The sequence below is a fragment of the Phlebotomus papatasi genome, chromosome 1 (assembly GCF_024763615.1).
Source record: "Phlebotomus papatasi isolate M1 chromosome 1, Ppap_2.1, whole genome shotgun sequence".
Taxonomy (NCBI): Eukaryota; Metazoa; Arthropoda; class Insecta; order Diptera; family Psychodidae; genus Phlebotomus; species Phlebotomus papatasi.
The window spans coordinates 98,402,683-98,429,355 of NC_077222.1; the positions used below are offsets into that span (position 1 = coordinate 98,402,683).

At 34.6% G+C, this 26,673-nt stretch overlaps 2 protein-coding genes across 2 annotated transcripts; both read right to left on the reverse strand.

Annotated features, from left to right (window-relative positions):
* Positions 1 to 7,902: 7,902 nt before the first annotated feature.
* LOC129809975 (organic cation transporter protein-like) lies at positions 7,903 to 16,612 on the reverse strand. The gene is made up of 2 exons (XM_055860155.1): positions 15,911 to 16,612; positions 7,903 to 12,215 (listed from the first exon to the last, which is right to left on the reverse strand). Exons 1-2 carry the CDS (start codon positions 16,340 to 16,342, stop codon positions 10,983 to 10,985), a joined length of 1,665 nt encoding a protein of 554 aa, XP_055716130.1. The 5' UTR covers positions 16,343 to 16,612; the 3' UTR covers positions 7,903 to 10,982.
* Positions 16,613 to 23,542: 6,930 nt separating this feature from the next.
* On the reverse strand, positions 23,543 to 26,209 carry LOC129809976 (uncharacterized). Its single transcript, XM_055860156.1, has 3 exons — positions 25,884 to 26,209; positions 25,130 to 25,823; positions 23,543 to 24,211 (listed from the first exon to the last, which is right to left on the reverse strand). The coding sequence occupies exons 1-2, from the start codon at positions 26,023 to 26,025 to the stop codon at positions 25,147 to 25,149; spliced, it is 819 nt and encodes a 272-aa protein (XP_055716131.1). The 5' UTR covers positions 26,026 to 26,209; the 3' UTR covers positions 23,543 to 24,211; positions 25,130 to 25,146.
* Between the last annotated feature and the right edge of the window lie 464 nt (positions 26,210 to 26,673).

Below are 26,673 nucleotides of genomic sequence, written 5' to 3' on the forward strand. Positions count from 1 at the left end.
ATCTGTAATAAGCATGCAATTATAGAGGATACTTTAAAGAATATTTAAATGAGTTTTTATAAAGTTTTGAGGAAGTTGTCCGAAGTTTAAATTTGTTAATTCGAAATTTCCAGCTATCTGAAATTCTAAATGTTATTCTACCTTTTTGCCAAATTTAATTTTTCCTTACCACATACTGAAATGTTGAAGCCATAAAATTGAATTGATGGCAATAAACGTCGGAAATAGGGGAAGTGCTTATAATTTTGGACAGTCTGCATATAAGCATCGATATCCTAAGTTTGAAGTGCCATATTTTCAATACTAATTGACTTTTCTTGTTACTCTCTTTTCAGAAGGATTGTTTAGAAACTTGGCAAGCTATTTATCATCTCATTTTTACTAAAATTAGTTTTAATACGTTTAAAAATGAATTGATATGTAGAGGTGAATTTGACTCTTATTTTGGACAACTTGGTTATTAATTTTTACAACTTGTCTGTAAATTTGGACAGATAATCCGCCTCAACAGGATGCCCATTGATCTTCATTTTATGAACCAATCTTACCAAGTCCTCTTCCTGGTCATGTAAGGGAAACGTGGAATGTCACAAGAAGCCCAAAAACTTTCCATATCATTCATTAAAGTGAGTTGACTTCGGTACTCCAAGTACGTGCGGATTCGCTCATTCCCTGCCCTTTCCGGGAGCCTTTCAAGGCATTTCTCACTGCATCTCTTTCGTAGAGATGATGCTCCTTTGTTTCTCCAGGCATTTGTCCAACCTAGTCATCACAAAAGCTAAAACTTCACGAAATTTCGTGAGAAAAACACCTGTCCAAAATAAGAATCATCACCTCACTGGTGAATGTCTTAAAAAATTTCCCATTTTTCACACGAAAAATATAATTCACAAGGCAAATCTCACTTCAGGTCAAATGTACAAATCATCAGTAACGTGAATCAACACAATATTCAATGAATATTCAATAATATCACTCAAAAACAGCGAACAAACTTTGTTAGTACTTCACCAAAACTAAATAAGACTGAAGTAAGCCACGAAGTTCTGTCATATTTCTCGTAAGCAATTGCTCACACTGAATTTTCAACAAAGCAATTTCAACTCAAATCATATTCAAATTTTAACGTATTTAGTGTTAAAATCTTCCAAAAAGAACAAATATTTAGATAGAATTCATTATTCATCAAATATTGGAATAAAAATCCATCATTTTAATCAATTTATTTTTAGTGTCCAATGTTATCCTCAAAGTGTCCAAAATAAGAAACTGGACAAAATTAGAAGCATTTCCCCTAATTCAAATAATTGTCTTATCAATATTAAAAATAATTATTTCGCTACGGATTTCCTTCTTGAAATTAATTCAAAATATTTATTCAAATTTGTTTGACTTTTTAAATCAATATTCCTTTATCACTGAATACCTCAAATTGTTCTAAACAAAAATAATTGTGGATTTCCAGTGAATTTAAAAAAAACACTGGGTATTGGGAAATTCTAATGCATTCCACATGGATGTTCCTATGCGATAATAACTTGCTCCAAAAGATTCTCATAAATTATAAAAGTCGATAAAGGTTGATAAGCTACTTTAAGTGCCGATTAATTGGTATTTTTTGTAAAAAGTTCCAACATTTCATATCGTAAATCAAATACCAAACAACCCAAACAACTTTTTTTTGTTTGTAAAACAAAATTGCCAAAGTTTGGAAAACACGTTCTGTTCTGTATTGCACAAAAAAAAAGAATGCAAATTGTGTAAAAAGTTGACATTGACTGGAACACGTTTATAGCTGATAAATTGTAAAACATATTGAATATTTTACGGTTGAGCGAGTACATATCATTTGAAGAAGCATCTTTGAGAATAGGATGACCTGTGTTTGGGTGATACGTCAATAAATTATTACGCTCGGTTTAAGAATAGTCACGTTTCCAGCACACATCGGATGCAGTGTTTAAAAAACTATTTTTATTGTTCTGTTTTACGTTTTACAATATTGGTAGTTTCTTTTTTGCTCCAACAAAATACTCTGATAATGCTTGTGATAAGTACAGATGCTAAATAGAAGGCGGGAACTTTATATTTTTGCATTTTTTTATAATTAACTGCTTCCTATCACAGAAAATTTCTTATCTTGGAGATTTTTTATGAATGGTATTTTAATGAGGAATTAATTAAAAAATAATCGTAAATTAGACAGTTTTTTTAACAGAAAGAGTTAAAGTGCTTATTATAATAAGTCGATGTGAGTTTAGATTTACTGTGATCATATAATGAATTAGTACAATTATCTATAAATACGTTTATTAATTTAAGAAGTTGTGGTCGTAGTCTTCAATTTGTAATCTAATTTAATTCATGAGTATTTCTACGAGTAAATTCTATGAGTAAAGATAACAAACTTTTTTATCTAATTTTCCCCAGCGTATTTTCTATTATTTTTTTTAAACATAATAAATATTATCTATTTTTTCAAGCTCTTAAGCACATGAAAGCACTACATGTAAACTATATTTTCTGACTTTTTTTTTTTTACAAATTTTGAAGATTTAAGACCTGATTTTCAAAAAACCTTTTAAAAAACATGCTTTTCAGTAGACAAGATTACCTAGGCTAGGTTCACCTGAAAAAAAGAAATATTTCCTGATAGTGAATGAGTTAAACTAGTGCTTGAATGTTGTAGATATAATAGACCACTAAAGAAGGTCCACATCCAGCAGACCGAGAGCTTATACAGGCTTCAGACCTAAGGCTTAGCCATCTGGCTTAACTCCAGATGATCCATTAGATTTTGAAAAATCAATAAAATTGCTTGTTATTTAGACTTTTGAGACCTTCGGGAACTGGGCTAAACCTCCAGTCTGAAGCTGGCATTAGCACAAGATTAAAAAAGTGTTTTGGTCTTAAGATTAATCAAAATCTCATTGATGATCACCAGAATCTTCCAAACTAACCCAATAAATTTTGAAAAAAAGCACTCAAAATGCTTGTTACTTAGAATTTCGAGACCTGAGGAAACTGGGCTAAATCTCAAGTCTGAAGCAAGTGTAATAGTTTGAGCTGATCATTTACCGCCAAATTTTACAAATTTAAAAATTCCTGATTCTCAGCCTAAGTTTATTTGGAATCTAATAGATTTCTCCATGTTTTTCACAGTGTTTCGCACAAATAATTGCACTTTACGGTGCGAGTCTCAGTTTAAGGTATTCTAGTTTTGGGACTATCAATTTTTAAGCCAATTTTAATAACCTGACCTTATAAATATGGGTATCTGAAAGGTTTACTTTTTGAACTTCTTTTCTGCAATCTTACATCATTTTCTTGAACTTTGAATTGCAATTTCTTTTAGTTTGATTTAAAAATAATATAAAATTGATTTCAATAAGATTGTACAGGGGGAAGTGCCCATATTTCTTACGATCCTAAGCTTCGTAACGACTAAACTTTTCCTACGTTTTCAATAAATGTGACCCAAATTAGGGAAAAATTAGGGAAAAGTACCCAGTTTTTAAAATATATAGCATATAGCGGAGTTAAATTTTTTCATAAACATAGGAAATAATTAAGTCATTACGAAACTTTTGATTGTGCCAAACCTGCGTTTTAGCAGATTTTATGAAAACAAACCTTAATTAAATTCTCAAACCTCTCATTTTATGTTTCTGTTTAATATAAAAAAAACTAAAATAGTATCAACGTGTTTACTTAACGTAATACAGTTAACTCGTTAAAAGTTGTCTCAAGTTTTAACCATAATTAGTTTAAAAGTTTTGCGATCTTAAAATTTTTTAGGAATGACACAATTTGAGTCGAACTGAAGTAAAAAAAAAATGTTTCTTACTCAAAAACTAACACTTTAAAATCGTAAGATATTTATCTTTGGCCACTACTTTTATTACAACCTATTTTTGGGTGGTATTTTAAAAGGTGTCTAATGCTGTATATCTCCAAATTTTAAGAAAATATCACAAATATATAATAACTTCAATTTACTATATAAATATTTTAAAAAGGGGTGGCAAAGTGTTCCATACTTTGCCAAATGCTCGAACTGGTGACTTACATGCTAGGGGAAACTGGGGCACCATCAAACAGGGGTACCACCAAACACTGCTATTTTTTAAATATGTATAAGATTTTAGAGAATGAGACTCATATGAAATCATAGATACTATAGGGATGCTTGTTCAGCGAAAGAATGGTCCACATAGTTCAAGTAGTTTAGAAATGAGAATCTTTTTTCATAAAATTGTCAGATTTTGATAATTTTAGTCATTTATATATCCACCTGGAAAATGAAACTGAAATAAGTTAAAAAAAAATTTCACCACCAAAACTTTCCTACATGTTTTGGGATATTTATGTATTTATTAATGAAATTAATATTCACATGTTTTTAAAAGAACAAAAAATAAATCACAAAACAGAGCTTAGGGCACCACCAAACAGAAAAAATTCTCAGAATTGTAGATGTCGCGAGCGTAGCTTGTATGGCAAATTTTTTCCTCTTCTTTTCCCTCTTTGATCGATTTCCGAAATTTATATCCATTCATTGAACTTTCATTTAAGATTCAGGAGAAATGGGAGAAATATATAGTTTAATGAACCTAATTTTGCTTTAAATGAGTTTTTAATCAAGAATTGGTGGATATTTTTTGATTTTATCAAAACACAACTGAAGAGCGCGCAAAATTCGAACTTTAAGTAAAATGTTCGACACGATCTAGTAGCCTTGCTTACCAAAAAGAAGTCAAATGTTGTCAAAATGATGAAAAATCCATTGAAAAATATGTTTGGTGTGCAGTGCTCTAGTTTTTTGCTATTTTCCTTTTTTTGGAAAATTTAATTGTTTTACATCATTCTTATATGCATTAATATGCAACCTATACCCAAGGCTATAACATGGGATAAACAACATTTTTATAAAATTCACAATTTTCTTGGGAAATTTAGTCAAAACCGCATCTTTCAAAAGTGTTTGGTGATACCCCGGTTTCCCCTATGCCTCAAAAATACTCAAAAGTACTTTCGCATCATTTACCAGTTCACAATCAAATTTAAACCAATTCAAAAATCACTCAGAAGATCGCCCGAAATGGCTTAGAAGTAAAAAAAATCGGATATAAATTATATATCGGTTCATTCCCGGTTCATAACGAATTGGAATCTGATCAGTCTTATCAGAAATTCCAAGACCTTTCCAAAAATCCCAAACATGATAACATTTGGTTGAGAAAGACGCGCTCTAGTGGTTTTTAAAGATTTTAAACCTTTGTCTTTGGAAAACCATTATTAGGAATGAATCAACGATATTTTTATATAAGGACGAAGTATCCACCTAGGCTATTTCTAAAATATATCAAGAAATGAAAAGAAAATTTGGAAGGAAAGGGGAACAGTGGTTGGAAAATGGGGGATAAGTTAATAGTCGCATGGTCAACTTATACTGGGGGTCCCTCGAAAGTCCCAAGTCTCTATCCCTAACTTTTTGGGCTCTAAGCGTGGTAACAGCAAGACAGATGAACGGATGGCCAAACAACGTGACATCAAAAAACACGGAACTCCAGATTTCCAAAAATCTATCAAAAGGGACAGATAATCCTAACCGGCTTATGTAGGTGAGATTCTTAACGTGAGCTAGCTCGGAGTGCATGCAAATTCGATTTGGAGCTGAAGTTGGGAGACGCCATTCAGTTATCTTGAATCAAATTCGTGAAATTATACAAATTTTGTATTTAAACCAAAATATCAAGGATTTGGATGAACTGACAGAAAAGTATTATATGGGTGAAATGTAGACCAGAATGTTCTCTATAATTTTTCCATAGAACATGATCTCATCGATTACTCAGAAGCCAAGATAATCGAGGTTTTTTGTTTCTTAACTCGTTTTTTCATCCAGAGTGCCCCAAGTAGTCATTTGTTGAACTTCACCTATATCAAAGAATTGTTGTATTTTGCGGGACTTTCCATTTAAAACCCTATTTTAAGTGTCTTTGTGGAGTAGAGGCAGTCAAATTGGCATCTGAGTGATTTCAAAGCGTTATTATGGGAAAAATCAATTTTTTCACACTTAAACGGCAAAATCGGAGTGATAGCGTAGTCTGAGCGGAAAATGATGTATGGACGAAATGTAGAGACAAATGTCCTCTACAATTATGTTGAAGTAATCATCAAAATCGGTTAAGCGACAGTCTAGATAATTGAGGTTATGTGATATTGAAATTGGTTTTTCGACTGTGGCGCCCCTGGTGTTGGTCCCACGAAGTTCAAATATTCTAGAAAGTTGTAGCATTTGGTGAGATCTTTCGTTTAAGCCCTCATTCATCAAAATCGGTCACATAGAACCGGAGATATGATTTTTTGAATTTTGTGAACTTTGACCCCTCATATCTCCGTTTCTGTTTTAACCACAGCGCGCATACGCACCATTTTGGAAACGTCCTAGACTGGACTACAACATACTAAAATTTCATTAACTTGCACAATGCCGTTTTTGAGAAAAGTGACTTTGAATTTCGATGAATTTTGACGCTATCACAGCGCCACCTGTGGTGACTTTTTGAACTTCCATCTGAAAGTGCTCATCGAGACGAAACCAAAAAGGTAAAATTTAGGACGCTATGTTAATTAGAACCGGAGATAGAGGCCGGTCAATGTTCGAACTTTGACCCCTTATAGCTCGGGTCAGGGGTTTTAGATCGACTTAAGGTTTTTTTTGTTTGATAGGTATAATCAACGGCTACAACATACTAAATTTTCAGCCCGATGCACAATGGAATTTTTGAGTTATTTAACTTTTAAGATTTAAAAATTTTCTTTTTAAAAAAAGCGCCCCTAGCGGTGGTTTTATGAACTTGCGATGTTAGAAGGGGAAGTGGCATTTCACGAGAGCTTTCCAAAAAGCCCTCACTTTTTAAATTCTGACAATTAGAACCGGAGTTATGGCCATTTTAAGAAATTTTTTTTGGACCCTTATAGCTCGGGTCAGGGGGGTCGGGGGACCTTAAGTTTGGTATTGATGGAAAGCTCTAAGGCCCAGCTATAACATACTAAAATTTGAGCCCGCTCGATGCCATAGGGGCGGAGCTATTGAGAAAACAAAAAAAGGGGGGTCTTCAAAATGGCGGAAGGAGGGGTGGGGGGTGGGGGGTCTATGCACCAAGTTGCAATTTTCACCCGATATATAACCTTTGCCGAAAACCGCAAGTCGATATCTTTTTTAGTTTAGGAGCTATTAAGCTCCAAAGAGCGGCCGGCCGGCCGGCCGGCCGGCCGGCCAGCCGGCCGGCCGGGAACGTAAAATAGCCACATATATATTCGTGATCAGGAAGTGCTGAAACACATTTTGGCCAAGTTTGAGCGCGATCGGACGACATGAAATTTTGTTAGGATTATAGTAGGTGAGATTGTTAAGAATCTCACCTAATATGACTCCTTAGGTGTAAGGAGGCGAAATATAGGAACTCAAATTCGAGGGATTATATTACACTCTCTGTGGAGTTCGCACAGTAAAATTGGATAGCTAATTTACAGCCAAAACTTCGTAATGACTAAATTTGTAAATAAGAATACATAAATATAGTAAAATTTCTGTAATGATATTACCTTTCAATGCAAAATTTCAGCAGTTTGAAAAATTAAGCCCTGAATAGATCCAGTAGCTAAGATGCATACATTCGGGCTATTTCGGTATGTGTCTCTGCTAAAATTTTGGCGCGCGTTCCACAAGAAAGCACAAGAAAAAAAGTAAAAGAGGAAGCCAACCACACTATCTGCAATTCTCTATGAACTCAGCATTTATCACAAGCAAAAAATATGGATTTAAATACCGAGAGAGAATGGAAAATTCCGGGTCAACAACTTGGTGATTGTGGCAAATAAAAACTCCAAACATCCATACAAATAGATTTATTACAAAAAAAAAGAGGAATCCACATTAATTTAAATGCAGTGGATTTTACATTTCCAAAAATTTACAGCGATAAGAGTGTCATTTTGACCTTCAAGTACATGATTACGCTTAAGATTCTTATAAGTACAAAATATGTAGTGGACTCAAGTCCACGATTTGGGATAAAAAACGCATGATAGATGACCTAAATTGAGAGTCCCTAATTAAAATAACTACTAATACTTATAATTTCTCAACATTTTCATTCTGTAGCAATATAAGTACAGATTGGTCAAGAAGTACAATGTCTACTTATATAAAAAAAGCACAAGTATACCAAAAATAGATCAAGCTGCTAAATAAATAAGGAAAATATAAATTCATAGCCCTACGTGCTCTTATAGTGTCTGCAAAGAGACATGAATGAAAGTGTTTTGAAATTGAAATGGAATTAATCTGGGGAAACTATTGAGAATGAAGAAGTTCGCATGCGTTACTACTTCGAAGAACTTAGTCACACCACCGGCCACGTGCTCTCGCGTATAATTTGTATGGGAAATATCTATCAAGGGGCCACTCATTCAGGTATCTCAGGTATCTCTTACTATTTCCCAGGTTTCGCAAGATTTTTTAAGGGTTTGACCTAAGATTTTATGGTTTAGCAACTAAACCTTCTAATGGTTTCTTGAGTTTCAAAAGCCTTCAGGTTTCTTGGGTTTCGCTAAACCTTTGTAAGTCTTCTTGGGTTTTCCGAGGTCTTCTGAAGGTTTCTAAATTTTGCAAAGCATTCATTAAGGATTTCTTGAAATTGAAACTATTTCAAAGTTTCTGAGTTGACACGAAGCTCCTGACAATTTTTTCTGAGTTTCGTGAAACCGTTTTCAGAATTTCTAAAGTTTTACCTAACCTTTTAAATGTTTCTCGTATTTTGTCAAACCTTCTCAATTTTTTTTTTAAAATTTTGCGATACTTTCAGATAGTTTATTGCTTTTCTCAACTCAAACCCGGTTTGAAAAGTTTACGGATTTTACGAAGCTTTTCAGGTAATCTTTAACAATTCATGGTTTCATGACTGTCGCAAAGCTCTTTTAAAGATTTTTCAAGCTTAACAAACTTTAATATCTGTCAAATTACGGTCTAAACTTATCAAAAATTAAAAAAAAAACCTTCTGAAGATTTCTTGAACTCAGTAAAATCTTAAGTTTTTTCGGATTTTATAAAACATTCTGAAGTTTTTTCTGGTTTCGCGTACCTTTATACAAGTTTTTCAGTTCTTGCGGAACCTTAAGGCTTTTCAGATCTCGCGAAATATTTCGCAACTTACGCAGTATTTATTGAGACTTTTTCAAAAGTTATCGAGGTTCGAGAAGCTCTTTTCACAGTTTTTTTTTTTTTTTGTTTTGGATTTAGCTAAAATCACAATTTTCTCAAAATCTTCTGAACCTTCTGAAGGATACCCATGTTAGGCAAAACTACTTTGGTTTAGCGAAAATTTCAGAAGGCTCTGAATTTCTCAAGTCTTGCTAAAACATGTTTCTTGGTTTTTACGAAACATATTTAAAAAATTTGTCCTTGAAACCTCATGATGGCTTCTCCGCTTCCGCAAAACCAGTTGACTCTTCGTGTTTCGTGTTCCGCGAGACTTTTTTGAAGCTTCTCTAGTTTAGCGAAACTTTCAGAAGGTTCTGAAAGTTTTCTCAAATTTTGTGAAACCACATTTCTTGGTTTTCACGAAATCTATTTTAAGATTTGTCCTTGAAAACTCATGATGGCTTCTCTGTTTCCGTAAAACCAGTGGACTCTTCGTGTTTCGTGTTCCACGAGATTTTTTTTTTTTTTGAATCTTCTCTAGTTTAGCAAAACCTTCAGAAGGTTCTGAAAGTTTTATCAAATTTTGTGAAACCTCATTTCTTGGCTTTCACGAAACCTATTTTAAGATTTGTTCTTGAAACCTCGATGGCTTCTCCGCTTCCGCAAAACCAGTGGACTCTTCGTGTTTCATGTGTCGTGTTTCGCGAAACCTTCTGCAAGGTCTATTGTGTTTCGCGAAACACTTTGCAAGCTTCTGGAGTTTATCGAAACTTTCATAAAGTTCTGAAAGTTTTATCAAGTTTTGCGAAACTTTGTTTCTTGGTTTTCACGAAACCTTTTTCAAAATTTCTTCTCATGATGGCTTTTACGCTTCCACAAAACCAGTAGACTTTTCATGTTCCGCGATTTTTTTTGAAGCTTCTCGAGTTCAACGAAACTATCAGAAATTTCCGAAAGTTTTATCAAATTTCGCGAAACCTTTTTTCTTTGTTTCCGCGAAGCTTTTTTCAAGGTTTCTTTGTAAAATTTCAAAATGGTTTCTCCACTTCCCCAAAACCAGTGGACTTTTTGTGTTTTGTGTTTTGCGAAACCTTAGGTTTCTTATGTTTCGCTAAACCCTTTTTCAGGATTTCTTAAATTTCGTAAAACATCTCAAGATTTAGGACATAGCAGAACCTGACAAAGTTCATCGTATTTCACTATGCTTTTCCAAACGTTTTTCAAGTGTTGCGAAACCTAACGGTTTCTGAAGTTTCGCAAAACACGAAGGTGGATTGGGTTGCGCTAGACCTTTATTGTGGTTAATTGGGTTTCCCAAAACCTTATAAAGCTTTTTAGTGCTGCTCTAAATCTTCAAAAAGCTTTTCTGGGTTTCACGAAACACTCGAGAATTGTGAAACTCAGAGGCAAAATGACACATATCCTATTCCCATGCTTTAGCTACAGGATATGTGCCATTTTGCCTCTGAGCTCGACAATTGTAACTGATTTCCTTGTATGAGACACCCCTTGCAAAAAATAGAGAGAGACGGTGAGGAAATATGTTGAAAATGTGCGCGTGCACGAGAATCATGCAAACGATGACGCCACATCTGGCCACGTCACTCAAATGTCTTTGGGAAGACTGAGAAAGTATTGCTGTAAAAATGTGCCAAAGTTCTCATTCTTGAGACTTTGGCAGAAATTGAACGATAGTCCCCGAGAGATAACATGTGAGAATTAATCGTCGGCAACAGAGAAAATGCTATCGTGAAACAGGTGTGAAATCATTCTACGCTTCTTCAGACTTTCTAACATCCCCATTTGTGTGGTGCTTGAGTTCCACCATCTCCTCCGAATTGCCCATATCCAGATCCTTGTTCTTCTTCAACCCAAACCTCTCTCCCTCGGCTACAGTGTCCGGTAGGGTTTGATTGAGAGTCTCAGGCAGGAAGAGCGACAGCAAGCCTCCAGCAAAAGCCATAGCACCGAAAATGATCATTGGGAATGGCTTCCAGATGTCCCCCAGAAAATTGATGTACGGTGCCAGAATTCCACCAAAACGAGCAACCATTGAAGCTGCTCCCAATCCCACATTCCTAATGACCGTTGGGAATTGTTCAGCTGAGAAGATATAAATTGTCCCATAACTCGCAGTTATGGCCAATTTCCCGAGCATGGCCAGAAGGATGATGAGCCAATTTTTATCTTCAGGAACAGCCATTGTGAGCAGAAGCATTGTTCCAGCCATCAACATACACCCACAAAGAATAGTTTTCCTGCCCCAGCGATTGAGTGTCAGCAGGAGGAATGTATAAGCGGGAATTTCTACAGCTCCGGAAATGACAAAATTTAGCAAAATATTCCCTCCAAGATTGTTCGTATTCCACGATAAGCCATAATACGTTCCACTGTTTACGAACCAATCGAAGAAAATCAACAAAGATTTCTTCCTCAAATTCGGATATTTAAAGAGATCAAACAGCGATGGAGCAGGTTTGTCGATGTCTTCTTTGGTCTCAGGCTCAATGAGATTGTCCAGAACTTCAGTGGGAATGGTTACTTTGTTCTCAGCAGCAGCCTTCTGAATATTGGCTATTGCATCTTCCTTCCGTCTCTTGGACAGCAACCACCTCGCTGACTCTGGAATAAACCACCAGTAGCAGAGGAATAGCAAACCAGGAAGTGTCAGTGCAATCTGCAAGGCTCTCCAGCCGGGAAAGAAGTAAGCAAAAGCCGCTGTTAGCATATAGCCAACAGAGAAGAACATCATCATGATAGTCCCAGCAAAAAGGCGCCAGGATGGTCCCACCATCTCCATGGCCAGCACATAGGCTACCAGAAACACTCCAGATGTCGTGGCTCCCACAACTATCCGGGATATTGTGTATGTGAGGTATTCAGGAGCTATTCCTGCCAAGACTCCAAAGATCACTTGGATCACGAGTGAGGCAAAAAATATTGGCTTCCTGCCCAATTTGTCGGACATATGGCCGAATATTATGCTCCCCAGGAGAACACCCACCTGTGGATTTGAAAATTTCGTGAAATTTTCAAATACTTAATTTATGCGGAATATTTCATGAAGCAGATATATTTGAAATTGTTTAACCCTTCTGCACGTCCGTTTTGGGCAAATTAGGCGTCGTTGGAAAGGTCTTGGAATCCTTGACAAATCTAAACCGGATCCAAACGGTTATGAACCGATTTTGTGCGAAATTCAATTGTTTCGGATAGAATAATGCAGGGTGTCGGAAACCTTGAAGAAAATTGTGATATTTTTAAATACTAATGGCATTAGAATCTAACTTAATAGAGAGACAGTTTTAAATGTGTGTGATTCAATTTTATTTATGTATGTTATTTGTTATTAATTTATCTATCATTTTAACATTTTTAAGAAATGGTTCTTGGTCATTATAAGCCGATTGGCTTTAGACCTACAAAATGAATAATGCAATTATTATTATAAATCGTGTCGAGGTCTAAAATTAAGTTTGTCTTGGCCAAAAACGGTTCACGATCAATGGCAAACGGACTTGCCGACATCAAATCCATCCGCATGAGGAAGAGGACAACGAAGGAATAATACAGTGAGTGCGACCTATTCGACAATTGATCGCCCAGTCTACAGCTAAAACCGCAAAATTGAGATCTTATTATCCCAAGCTAAAGCGAAACAAATGGTGCTATTCCAATGAAAAATGAAAAGAGGAAGTCTTTTTCCTGAATATTTTTTTAGCACTTTACTATTCTCAAGTGATTCTGCATTATCGACATTTCTTTGTGCTGATTATTGTGTTTCGACTGATTTCTAAAGTACTCTTTCCGTACAGAAGTAGAGCTTGAAAAATTCGAAAATCTATTTGAAGATCCAAAAAAGAGACTTTCTTACTTCTTAATACTTTCTCAAGGTGGCGGAAGTTACATCCTGTTCGAATTTCGAAGTGCTCAAGTGTCAAAATGTGACGGTCTTCACATTGTTGTGAAGAAAAAAACAGAACAACGACGTTTACTGTTCTTGCACCAGTATTTAACCACTTCATAATCACTGAGTAACTCTTTTGTGAGCTTTTTAGTGCGATATTTGATAAATTTTCCCCATCTTGTTCGAAAATTTAGTATGAAAATTCGAAATTGAATTTGAATTCTTCGAACTTCAACGACTTTTGTGCAAATAGAGTTCCATTTACCTTTTATCCAAGACACTATTGGAGAATCAAAATCTACTCCTGTTTGGGCTCACTGTGTTCTAAACCCACCAAAACCTTAAAATACAGGTAGATGGATCTTTATTTGATCCTTCCTTTGGAAAATTCAAATTCAATTTGAATTTCAAATTGAATTAAATTAAAATTCAAATTCAATTTGAATTTTAATTTGAATTCAAATTCAATTCGTAGTATGTCAGAAACTGGGATATGAACGAGCTTAGTCGTTTATGAACTTTAGTCGTAAGTGTGTCCAGTACATAAGTTAGCCGTTATAGCATCCCTCAGGATCTCCACCCCAACTGAATATTGATTGGTACCGTTGGCTTAGAAGAGTCTTCGTCAGGAGGGGCTTTCTCCTTCCAACTCCTCTAGGCTCAACAGTCCTACTACACAGTGAAGTTGTAAAAGACATACATGTTCATTTTTCATTAGAATAGCACCATAAACCCCTACGTCTACGCCATACTTCAGTAAAGCAGTTTTCTAACTAGACTAGAAGTTTAGCTCAGGCATGAGCATTAGGAAGTTTTTACTGGAAAATAAGCTTTCTTATTTTAGATTCTGTAATCATTACCCTGGAATTAAAACTGAATAATCCGCAGAGATATCTGTGAGACTCAAAACAATATTCTTGGCAAAGGAAGGAAAAACCAAGAAATTATAAACCATCTTGATATTTCAGGTTTCAAGTGTTTTCTGATCAATTTTACGTTACTTATTGCTTAAAATGAAATATTTGATTGACTAAAAATGTTTATTCGTTTTAGAAATAATTATAACTCGATTACGATAACTACTTAAAATGTCCGACAAATTAAAAGTTATTCTGTTTTGCGCATAAGATATTAAAGTTTTTTTTTAGAATTCTTTTAAGTAAAGTTTTATAAATAGAGAAAAAAATTTACATTCTTAGCAAGACGTCACTAGACTGTTTATTTAAAAATTATTTCTTCCAACAGTCAACCGTAATTTTCAAACTTCTAAAAAAATTAATGATCGTCAACCTCATTTCCTTTTGCACAATTAAGAGCTCCGACGTTTCATACATCATTAAAAAATTAAAAAAAACATCAATATGAGTGTAAAAAAACTTTTATAGGTCTGTGGCCTGTCCAGCAGTAGTTCATTTTATCAAAATACTGCAATAGCGTTTTTTATTATTACAGTGCAACTATAATAGTTAACGTGTTTGATTATTATAAGTTTAACTTTAAAGACTACTAAATAAATTATTGGACGTTTTAGTCACTTCATTGATTTAATAAATCTCAGGTTTTTGTTTAACAAAAATAATTGTATTTGTCCAGAAATTTTAAACCTTTTTATTCATTGGTATTTAATTTTTTTTTTTAGTCTTACAGTTTTATGAACAAACTTTAAAAATTAGTTGAAACAAATATGATAATTAGAGCTCATAAGACTTAATACCAGGAAAAATTAAACTGTTTTAAAGGATTTTATTAATACACGAATTTCCTTTGAAATTAATGTTGACAAACCAATTTTGGTCCAATTACGTCGCAGATCAAGAGTAATTATAGATTTATTATCTTTTGAATCGTCTTAGATAAACACGGAATAATAACAAAACACATTATAGTAAATTTCAGAGTATTTCTAACATTAGATGAATGACTTTAAAAGACTTGAATTGACAAAGTTAGGGGAAACTTTTGCAGAAACTTTTGAAAAAATCGGGAGGCTGCCAAAAATTTTCGTTGTCCGTGGACGAGCTACGTTTTGGAACAAATTCGTTACTAATATTGGGTATCTTTTTGAGTCCCGTAAAATGAACAAGATTGTGCCAAAAATTATGGTGTCCGTGGACGAGCTAATTTTTGGAACAAATATGTGCCGAAATTTTTTACCGTGTATACGGACTTTAGACCTAAAACTAAACCATTTGGCTTAACTCCTGTAATTCCTAATTAGGCACGATTTTTTAGAAAATTGTTGTTTAGGATTGAATTATAAGGGTAAATAATTCATTAGATTTTGGAACTGGGCTAAACCTCCAGTCTGAAGCCGGCATTAGTTTCCAGCTAAATCGTCCCTCATATTAAACCGTAAGGCTGTCTAAAATGTAACAACGGGTTCAAAACTGGAGGTTCATTCCAGTTTTCAAAGGCCTCTAAATCCCAAAAATCACGCAAATCTTGTCTGATAAGCAAACTGAAAAGTTAAGTAATATGGCTAAACCATAATCTGAAATCTGTAAAATCTTTAAATGAGGTTTCCTGCCTTGTGCCGCAGCTTTCAATCAAAAGCTCAGGCTGTTGTTTAATTTCAAAAATTCTAAAACACTTTTTCATTTAGAGCTTTAAATATTCTAGCAATGGGTTTAACAAAAACCACTTGTTTCACAATTCTCCTGAAAAATAGGATTGACTTAAAAGAAAAAAAAATCTTGAAATTTTCCGTAAAGTTTCATATTTTTCATAAATTTATCCTAGCTTCATGATAATATTCCGCCAGAAATAAAAATTGAAATTCCACATGCACTCACCATAAAGAGGGCATCCGAAGTGGCTGAGAGCCAGGATTTTGAACACACCAAATCCCATTCAGTCACTGTACTGCTCACGTACATTGTGTCATCGTAAACCCACTTTTCGCAGGACACACTGTGGTTGGCCGGAATACCGGCCTGAAAGTACTGCGATGTGAAATTAGCCTGAAGGCGTTCACAAGTGCTCCACTTGCTGTTCACGGCATCCCACGGGTATGTCATGTTCGGGGGAAAGTCCGGGTCGGATACAAATGTAGCATTGTCCGCCTCAAATGGCAAGAGACATCTGTGATCCGGCTTGGCCAGTAGGAACACCCCCGCGAGCTTGTGAAAGGCACACGAAATTGCCGGTAAGCACACGAGGAAGAATATTCGACGCTGATAGGGCCCAAATGAGCCCAAATGCGGCAAAACATCGTCGTATCCCATGATTTGGGAATTTTTTTTTTGTGTTCACCCACAAGCGTAAATTATTACAATTAAGTACACAAATTCACTTCCACGAATAATGTGTTATCAGTACACGTACTTAGGTCACTCACTCGAAACTTTGGGACTGTTGTCTACCGAAACCATTGAAGAGAAGCTGTCTTGTGGTTAGGCAAAAATGAGGCAATAGAAAAAGGTGGTGTGATTAATGGGAGCGATGGTAGTGAAGTGTTATACACTCCTCAACGCGCCGACGCTCTTCGAGAGACTGATTTCGTGGTCAGAGTTCTCAAGTCGTGAATCCGCGAAGCTCCCAGTTCGGTTGCATAATCACACTTCGCCCCGAAGTGGCTAGATTCGGGAGAGGAGTACACAAAAGAGAGAGAAAGAGAAAATTTCAAAGAGAATCCAGAAAGATTGGGGTGTCTAAATCCATAAGACCCTAGCTCTCAGAAGTCTTCATAATGAAGACCATTTGAATTTCTTTAAAAATCAGAAGCAATAAAAAGACTAGTAGAAACAGCCCATTCAGAAGATAGACTTTGTACTCTAAACACACCACTCCGAGAGTTAATTGAGCAAAACTCATTCAATGGTAATAACTCTGATCATTCTCATTGTGCCATTGGAAAGCAATTTTCAGCTGAAGAATGAGACCATTTCGGGGCGGAAGCGTACGTGGACACCACTACATGTGGCATACCAAAGAATGAAAATAGAGTGTGATTGATGGTATTGACCCAGTGTTGTTTGGTTGGCATCGTACGATTCTCTGGATCACGTGGTGGACGCTCTTCCCAGCTGCTCAGTAATTCTATTGCATTTCAGATGCAGATACCCTTCATTGTAAATTCCCATAATAATGAATTTTTAATTAAAAAAGGATTTGAAAAGAAATCAATAGTGAAAAGAAAAACTTCGCCGAATGCTGGTACACGTGAGTTCGATGCTTTACCCTGAGAGTTAATTTAGCATCTTAAGTGCTAAAGCCGGTAAAGTATCACCAGTATCACCTTTACAAAATTCAAGTATACTCAGCTGAGAAAGTTTTTCCACTTCAACCATTAATTCTTATTTTTATCGGTTAATGACCGATTTGAACCGATACGTGGGTGATCATGTGATATCAACCAAAAACCGGCCTTGACCTGACGATTCCTATACTTTTCAAGTTTTCTCTTTGAAATAGGAGTACCAAGGGGTAACTAATACAACACTACAAAAATACAGATTATGTATTGTACAACAATACAGAAACGCTTCTAATACTTTGAAATGGAATCTAAAAACGCAGGAACAGGTCTAAAAATGCTAAAACGTATTCAAGAAACACGGTAACAGTTCTAGAAACACGGAAGCGATTCCAAACAAGGGGTTTAGAAATGCGGAAACGTATCCAAAACCGAAGAGATTCTAGTAATACGCGGAATTGCATCTGAATAATCCAGAAACGGTTCGAAAAACGCGCAAATGTATCCAAAAAACATAGGAATCATTTACTAATGTGAAATTGCATCTAACCCTGAAGCATTTCTTCTAGAAATGCAGAAAAGCATCCAAGAAACACAGAAACGGCTCTAGAAATGCAGAAACGTATCCAAGAAACACTAACTTAGATGCGGAACTGCATCTAAAAAAAACATAAATAATTTTAGAAATGCTGAAATGTATCCAAAGAACGCGAAGCCCTTTTAGAAACGAAAAACATATTCAAAGGTTACCGTTTTTAGTAATAAGCAGACTTAACCAAGGAACACAATGCCTCTCTAGAAATGAGATAACGTAATCGAGAAACATGGAAACTGCCCCAAAAATACGATATTGTATAAAAAAAAGAAAACATAGAAACGATTTTAGAAACGAATCCAAGAAACACAGACGGATCTATAGCATAATGCGGGCATCTTAAAAAAAAACACACATATAAGTGTGCCAAATTTCGGCATAGTTGCATGCAAGCGCCGAAGTCTCAAGTTTGAAACGTAATATTTTGAATACAAATTGATTTTTTTTTTATTCTTTCTTCTAAAAGAGTGTTGCTTGGAACCTTATAAAGAGTTTACCATCTTTATTTACTCTAAAGTCATTCTTAATACATTTTAAAATGAATAAAAATATAGACATAGCTTTGGTGCCCTATTTCGGCCACCTTCATTCTCATAATTCCTTGCCCTTCGGGAATTCTTCCAATGTCTTTTTCACGTCATCTCGTTTGTCGAAGCTACATTTTTTTGTTATTCTTTTGCATTGTATAATCTCTAGAGTACGTAAAATCTAAAAGTTCATGGAAATTCAAGGAACAAAAAAAGTGGCCGAAATTGCAAGCTGGCCGGAATTTGGCACACTTACCCTAATTTTAGAAATGCAGAAACATCCAAAAACACGGAAACTGTTCTAGATAAGGAAAAAAAACATATCCGAAGGACACATTACCGTTTTCAGCAATAAGGAGACTTAACTAAGAAACACAAAAACCTCCCTGGAAATGAGATAACGTAATCAATAAACATGGTGCCCAAAAATACGATATTGTATCAAAGAAACATGAAAACGTTTTTAGAAACAAATCCAAGAAACACAAACGGATCTAGTAATGCAAAACTGCATCTTTAAAAAAAAACAAGTAATTTTAAAAAAGCAGAATGTATCAGTCAAATTTCCCACCTAATAGCAATAAATGCTCTGTTAAGGCAACCCGAATATTCGAGAAGCAGTCTCCTTTCTAGGTCAGCGCCTCTGGTGGTGGAGAAGACGACTGTGTTAGAGTTAGTCAATCGTAAGATCTCAGTGAGTACGGACGTGATTTCGTCATGAGTCGAACAAGTGATAGGACATAGTGCATACAGCTCGCGACAGTCTGGAGCCCACACCAGTCGATGCATAAGCAGGTCACTCCCAATTATTATAGATATTAGAATGGATTGTTGGTTTCTCCCTTACAAGAAACGTATCCAAAAAGCACGCAAACCATTCTAGAGACGAAAACGAAACATATCCGAATAGTGTGGACAAAGACAATCTGCTGGATACCTCGAAAAAGCCCAAGAAGAAAAGTGAAAAAAAATTGTGAAAAACGGTATTAGAGAAATTCTAAAAAATTGTTTAAAAAAAAAGTGCCCACCATTCCCTCTACATGCCCTGTGAACATCCTGACCCAATTAGTGAACCAATCTCAGAGAATATTTAAAAGACTTGACCAATGATGAAGGCTTGGAGACCGAGCCGAAAGCTCTGGAAAAAGTTGATGAATTTTCCCGGAGTAAATTGTATTTTCCCAACGATTTCCGGAATCCCCATCTCGGTTATATCTGAATAACACATTACCGTTTTTAGCAATAAGGAAACATAACCAAAAAACATAAAAACCTGGAAATGAAACAACGAAAACAAGTAATATGAAGAGATTCTGAAGAATCTCAGCTAAAACGAATCCAAGAAACACCCAAACTTCTGGATATATGCAGAAACACTTCAAGGAAATACGAAAACAATTCCAGAAAGTAACACAGAAATAGTTCTAGAAACGCGGAGATAAATCCAAGAAACAAAAACCTCTGTATATACGCGTAATATATCCAGGAAACATAAAAACTGTATTAGAAACGCAGAAATGCAATTAATAAGTACGAAAACATGTTTCTAGAAACGAAAATCATACAAAATAATCGATGGGTGACTTATAAATATTGAGAGACCCTTGTCAGTTGTCCGAGAAACGATTCGCAAAACCCAGAAACTCAAAAAAGACCAAAAATTGCTTTGCAAAACCTGAGAAACCCAAAAATTGCTTCGTAAAACTCGAGAACCCTTGTTAGTGAAAATGGGAATAAATTACCTCAGTCTTTATTTAAATTCTTTTAGAATTTAAGTAGACTTCTATCCCAGCGAGCACAGTTTGCTGGAAAAAAGCAATATTTTAAGATTTTTTTTGCTAAGCCGGTCAGCAAAGATATGCTGATCGGTTAGCAATTCTCGAACAAAAAGTGCTAACCGAATATTTGGAAATGACTCTGCCTCGCAAGTGTCGTTTAATGGTTAGTAGAATTCATCTAAAAATTCTAAATTTTAACTGAATTGAAACCGTTTAAAATTTGATTCTCGCTGGGTTTTAGAATCGTTCAAAGCTTAACGGTATTTCAACAGGTGAAGATGCCATAAAAACCTTTAGTGATGGATAAGTGTAAATTTAAAATGGAGCAGGAGGAAAATTACAGTGATCCAATCCAAATACAAGAAATTTAATTTATTTCTTTATGGCTCCGGCACACCTTTTAGATCAGGAAAATTTCATAAAGTTGAAATTCGCATCCCTTTCTTTCTCAAAAGATTTGTGTATGTCTATATCACTCTTCTGCACTCTTCTTCCTAATTTAAACATCACAACAAATACAATTTAGCTCAAACGAATTTGAAGTGCGAGGGAATAAGATAAACATATGCAAAACTTTTAAGAAAAAAAGGGATGTAAATTTTGATTTCATGAAATTTTACTGATCTAAAAGGTGTGCCGGAGCCATTATGGAACGGTTTAAAATAGATTATCTTGGTCATTAATTTTTTAATAACCCAATACTGGTAATACGATGCCACTTGATGAAAACGACGTTTTATTAATCTCCTTTTAGGTTCGAACCGTTCGAACAATAAAAAAATGAAAAAAAGCTGTGTCAATCTTCAGTTTAAAGTCTCAGTTCTTATCGCTCTTTTACGCTCTGCTTGGAAATCTATTTAGCAATTGAGATCGAAGAACTGAGATATTTTGAAAAAGTCTGGAGAGAATTTAATTGATCTTTATTCCAGAAAATATTACACTTAAATGTTATTATCTTTAATCTTTAATATATTTAACTATACATTTACACATCAAAGAACTTTCGCTCATTTCACTAAGTCACGAATGAGAAATTGATAGTGAAAAAAATCTTCAGCACGTGCTAAATCAAAACAGTATTTGTTTACAGATTTAAATGAATTCAGTGAAAATAAATACTGTTTATCTCATTTGAGAAGAAGTTCTACAGGTTGTAATGTGACCGCCAAACTTGTTGGCAAAGTCGAAGAAAGTATCTTGACTCATCAGTAATCAAATAAATTCGCGCATATTTCTCCTTTTCTCTTTCACACTAGAAAAAAAATGATAATTTCGTCTTGCAAAAGCGTGCGTCTTAAAACAAACTGTTGAGCTCGACGTTATTAATCTTTCAGCGTCTCAAATTTATTTTGGTTCTTTTGATTGTTTTATCTTGCACTCATTGTTGCAATTTAATTATTTTTTCTTTGTCTCTATTGAGTATAAATTTACGACATTTAGATAAGATCGTCATTGTTTAATGATTTATTTAATTTTCTGATAACAAAAAGCCTTGTCTCTATCTTGGAAACTAATTAAGCGGTTACATTGTAGTATCTACTTTGTTTTAAAAATGTTTACAAGAGTAATTTTGAGACATTTAAGAAATTGTAAGATATTTTCGAAAAGAACGAGGTTATTAATCGTATAAGCTGTAAAAAAAACATTTAAAAAGTTATTATAACTTGTCCTTTTTTAAAATTTACGATAAACATTAAAAAGCATGTTTATATAAGATATCGTCGGTTGCATCAACCGTTGTCGTATCCGCATTTATTTTGTGTCAGCATTTCAGGCAAAAGGCGATGTCTATAAAAAAAATCATGCAAAAGGCGACGTTCAAACATAGGAGAAAAATCCCAATTCCAAGCTGCCCCACATTCAAAGGTGCCCCACTTACCCCAACTGAAACTAACTTTAGTGGGTGATCTTTGAACTTTACGAAATAAGCGATTTTTCCGGTCATAGGTAAGTTTGGGTGAAATGCTCGCCTAGGCTGCCGAAAATAAAAGAGATTTATAGTGCCGTTTTCAAAATAAACCAAAAAACATGATTTTGGAGGGGCTGGAGGGGAATTAAGGGAAAAGGGAGAAAAACATCTGTAGGTTGTTTATTAATTTCACGTCACTGAAGACCGGAAATTAATATCTTACCGTTTAAGCTCCAAAACGGTGGCAAGTTGGAAAAAAGGGAAAAAATATAGGGCCAATTTTTAAACCTCTTACTCGCACTCGCGAGCTCTTTAGTGGCCGAGAAAAATTGACTCGCACATCCCGCAGATTCTTGAGTACGTGCAATGAGTATTTTATAAAGGAGTGGTTTCAGAAAGATTTGAATCTGCGGGGTGTGCGAGTTGTATTCTCTCGGCCACTACATAGCTCACGGATGCGAGTGAGAGTTTCAAAAATTTGCCCTCATACTATATATAGTAAGGTGAGGTAACTGGATCGTTTTCCGAAAAGTACTACTTAAACGCTTGTTTTTGGACTGATGAAGTTCTTTTTTACTTCTTCTAAATCCATAGAATTATTCACTGTTTCATTCAGAAACATAATATAAAAAATATCAAAATTATTAAAGAAAATTTATAAAATAATGATAATACTGAAATAAGTTAGCATGCACTAACTGGGTCGCCTTTTCGCTAATTGGATCAAATGGTCTTTTAATTGGATCACTCAATTTACAAACATATTAAAACGAGAAAATATTTTTTATTACATTTTTAAAATTTTTATTGGATTATTTCATTTAACATTTAATGTGAACGGCAATCTTTGCTCCCTTTGGTATCTGAAATAGTAAAACGAGTAAAACAGTTCTGAACAATGCGATTCTCTGAAAGAAATATTAATTTGCGAAGCACCCATTTAGAGCAAAATGTAAACAACCACAAATTCACTAATTTCTTTATAAAATATTATTATTCCATGAAAATCTATTTACTCACCTTGTAGGGGAATGATTGCACTTCACTTTTAATTAAACCTTTGAATTTAAAATACTTTTTTCACAAGGAAAAAAAACAATAAATGTTTTCAATCAACAAGCTGGCACAAGTTTGAAATGAGTCGATTACTCTCACTTATTTAATGGATAAAAATATTATTTTTGCTTTTCTCAAAGTTGAATAACTATATTATGTTACTGTAGTGATTATATTACGGAAATAAAAATAAAAATATTATTTTAAGTGGATTATCTAGTTAGCGTAGTCATAAACGATCCAAAGAGCGAAGCGCCCGTATTAGCACACTTGACAGTAACTGTTCTCTCTTTGAGTTCGAACAGTTAAAAATAGAAAATTATAAAAGAAATATAAATAGATTTATTTTAAAGACAAAAACCTATTTTTCATAGTTTATTGAATTCATTTCAATTTCATACAATTTTTATACTTTATATAATTTTTTTTAAAGTTTTTTACAAAAAAAAATTATCTTCAGGATATTGTTTTTGGACAACTTGGGATTTCCCTTTATTTAATTTTGGAAACTTTTTCACTGATTTCAAAAAAGCACAAATGAAGGATTTAAAAAGAAATACCATTCTGAGAATTCGAGCAATTAAATGGTCTAGCCTAGTCTATTGAATTTTAAATCCTGCAATTAATTTTGTTTGTTCCAAGATATATTTATTTGATGCACCGATAAAGACAATAAAGTTATAATCAAATCATCACGCAAAGTGTGCTTTATAAATTTTCTACAAATTATTTATAATTAATTATTACAATAATATAATTTCTTCTTAGTTCTACTGCGATAAAACATATCTTAATCTATCTCAAAAATTTATTAAAAAAAAAAAACAACTAGAAAAAAATATAAACTCAAAATATTGCAATGCAAAGTAATTCTCGCAAATAATTATTTCGAAAAAAAATGTCTCAAAGTTCTTCATAAACACATTTTCTGCTTTTTTTTTACTAGGCCTATAATATAATAAAGTAAATTCATGATTTCAACCAACAAAAAAGAAAGGTCGATAATGCAGAAGCACTTGGGAACAGTAAAGTGCTAAAAAGAAACATGATCATTTTTCATTGGATTATGGCACTATTCCAGTGATATAGTAATAGGGGTAATCTTTTCTAAACATTGTTTTGGCACTTTACTGTTCTCAAATGCTTCTGCATTATCGTCTTTTCTTTGTATTCGTTCCTGTTTCGACTGTTTTACCGGTTTTACCCAGTTCCCATCGTGTTCTAAAACCACCAAACAGTCAAGACTTGAACTAACACGAAAAGTCGATAATACAGAAGCAATTGATAACAGTAGTGCTAAGAAAAATTTTCATTTTTCTTTGGAATAGCACCATAATGTTTTTTTTTAAAGTGTTCAAAGAAAAGAGACTAAAGAATTTAAGAAGTTACACCTTGCTTAACCCATAAGAAGCATATGCTTCAAAGGGATTTTTGCAGGCATATTAATTTAGAAAATACAATTTAGCGCCACTTACGGCGATTTCACGAACTTTGAGTGTTCTCAAGAGGTGTAAAGGACATTAAATTAGCTCTAAGGAGGAAATATAATTTAAAAAAAGATTTGCTTTTATCACTGCAGAGTGATTAAAAATAATTTCCTAAATTATTCTTTTCCTATTTTATAAAAATAAAAATGAAACTGAGAATCGGTTGAATAGCAAAAACTGAGTAACCAAAATCAAATTAGAATAAGGATTTTTTGCTTAAAATAATTAGAATACCAAAAACTATTTTACTCTTTCGCCTTTTCATTTTAGCTGAGATTTTGTACTTTCCTAAGGTTTTTTTTTTTAATTTTCTTATTCAATCTCTTCGAAAGACAAATTGAGATTAAAAGTACTGAAAAGTACGACTTTGAATCTCAAATATTCTAATTGATTTCTTTTAGTTTGAAGGATAAAAAAACTTCTGAATGTTCTTGTGCAAGAAAACAGGATTCCTAGAGACGTACCTTGTGTCGAAGATCAGTTATTCGTACAACTTGGACACTTCGTCGGAAACCATCAGGAAGATGTCCTTTTCCAATTTGTACCTCAGTTTCGGTGGCAAAAGTTTCAGTTTCTCATCCAGAGCCAGGACAAATCCTGATGGATGGTGCTGCTGGTGCCGCTGATGGTGATTGGTCTGCGGCACCTGAGGCAGTCTAATGTACTCCTCCACATCTCTCTGGCTCCTATTGTGGTGGCTGGGATTATTGGGTCGCAACGAGCGAGCGGAGAGAATCTCCAAATTGTCACCCTTTAGAGCATTGTCAAGAGAGCCATTTGCTGTTGGTTCCACAATTCGCAAAGTTGCCAGATCACTGGGAAAATCCTCAATCTTCAAGGAGGAATTTGACATTTGGTCAGGATCGAGAAACAATGGATCCACAGAGGGATCAGAAGAAAACTGAATACTGGGAGTAGCTCTAAGTGAACTCGGTGTCGATCGACGTGGATTTGAGCTAGCCTGAAGCAGTGAATTCCTCCGGAAACTCAAACCAGTGTGATTGGGAACATTTGGGAGATTCTTAAATGATATCTTCAGGAAATCGAGTTGTTGCTTCAAATTTGGGTCATATCCTTCTCCACCCTTTCTTGTGACTTTCATTACTTCGGTCCTATACTTTTCTCTCATCTCCTTGTACTTGGATCTGCACTTCAGAACTGAAAGGAAGAGTGATTTCTTAGGAAAATTCCTAGGGCTAATTGACATAGCAACCTTACCGCTCATTCCCATTTTCTCAGACAAATGCTTCCATGTTTTCTCCCGGACAACAGTGGTCTTGTAGTCCTTGTGGTTGGGATCCCAAAGGACACTATTCAACTTCAGGAGGGCTACAAACTTATCGTCAGCTGGGGTACGCATTTTACTAGAATTCTTACAAGAAGATTGCGTCCAGCAATCAAAAAAATCTTTTGATGTCACTGCTGTTAAAAGGCTTCCCTCTTGAACTGTTGCTATGCTTTTTGTCGGTTAGGATTTCATCAAGGAATATTACTGAATTTTTAGTAAGTTATCCGCTAAAAACAGATGATCATATTAATTTAAATTACCTTACTACTTTTGTTAAAAAAAAGTTAGTTGGTACTGAGATTAGTAACTATATTTTCATAAATATTGTTTTCATACCGGTATTTGCTGTTGAGGTGTTTCCTGTATTGTACAGTCTCGTCCCAAAATTCTTCACGCACTGAAAGGGTAATCATAATAAAAAATATTTACATACACTTCTCGGTTCTAGAAACATGAAGTTTTCGAACTTTGACGCGATACAAATTATGGCAAATTCCACGATTAACTCTTTCCGGACCGCAGCATATGCTGCAAGCCAATTTCACCATTTTTTAATCAAAAATATCTAAGCTCAGGAATTAATTAAGGTCCTACGAAAAATATCTTACATTTGGACATCCTTATAGTTTGTAATCATCCAAAAGATTGAATTTTTCTCAGTTCTGAAAAATTAAAAAACATTATTTTTCACTGAATATTCATATGCTGCTTTGGGTACTC

What these genes read in the sequence shown, in the direction of transcription:
- LOC129809976 (XM_055860156.1), bottom strand. Translation starts at nt 26,025, where the DNA reads ATGCGTACCCCAGCTGACGATAAGTTTGTAGCCCTCCTGAAGTTGAAT. An exon ending in TGAGAAAATGGGAATGAGCG is followed by an intron (nt 25,824 to 25,883) that starts GTAAGGTTGCTA and finishes TCTTCCTTTCAG; the next exon opens with TTCTGAAGTGCAGATCCAAG.
- LOC129809975 (XM_055860155.1), bottom strand. Translation starts at nt 16,342, where the DNA reads ATGGGATACGACGATGTTTTGCCGCATTTGGGCTCATTTGGGCCCTAT. An exon ending in CTTCGGATGCCCTCTTTATG is followed by an intron (nt 12,216 to 15,910) that starts GTGAGTGCATGT and finishes TCAAATCCACAG; the next exon opens with GTGGGTGTTCTCCTGGGGAG.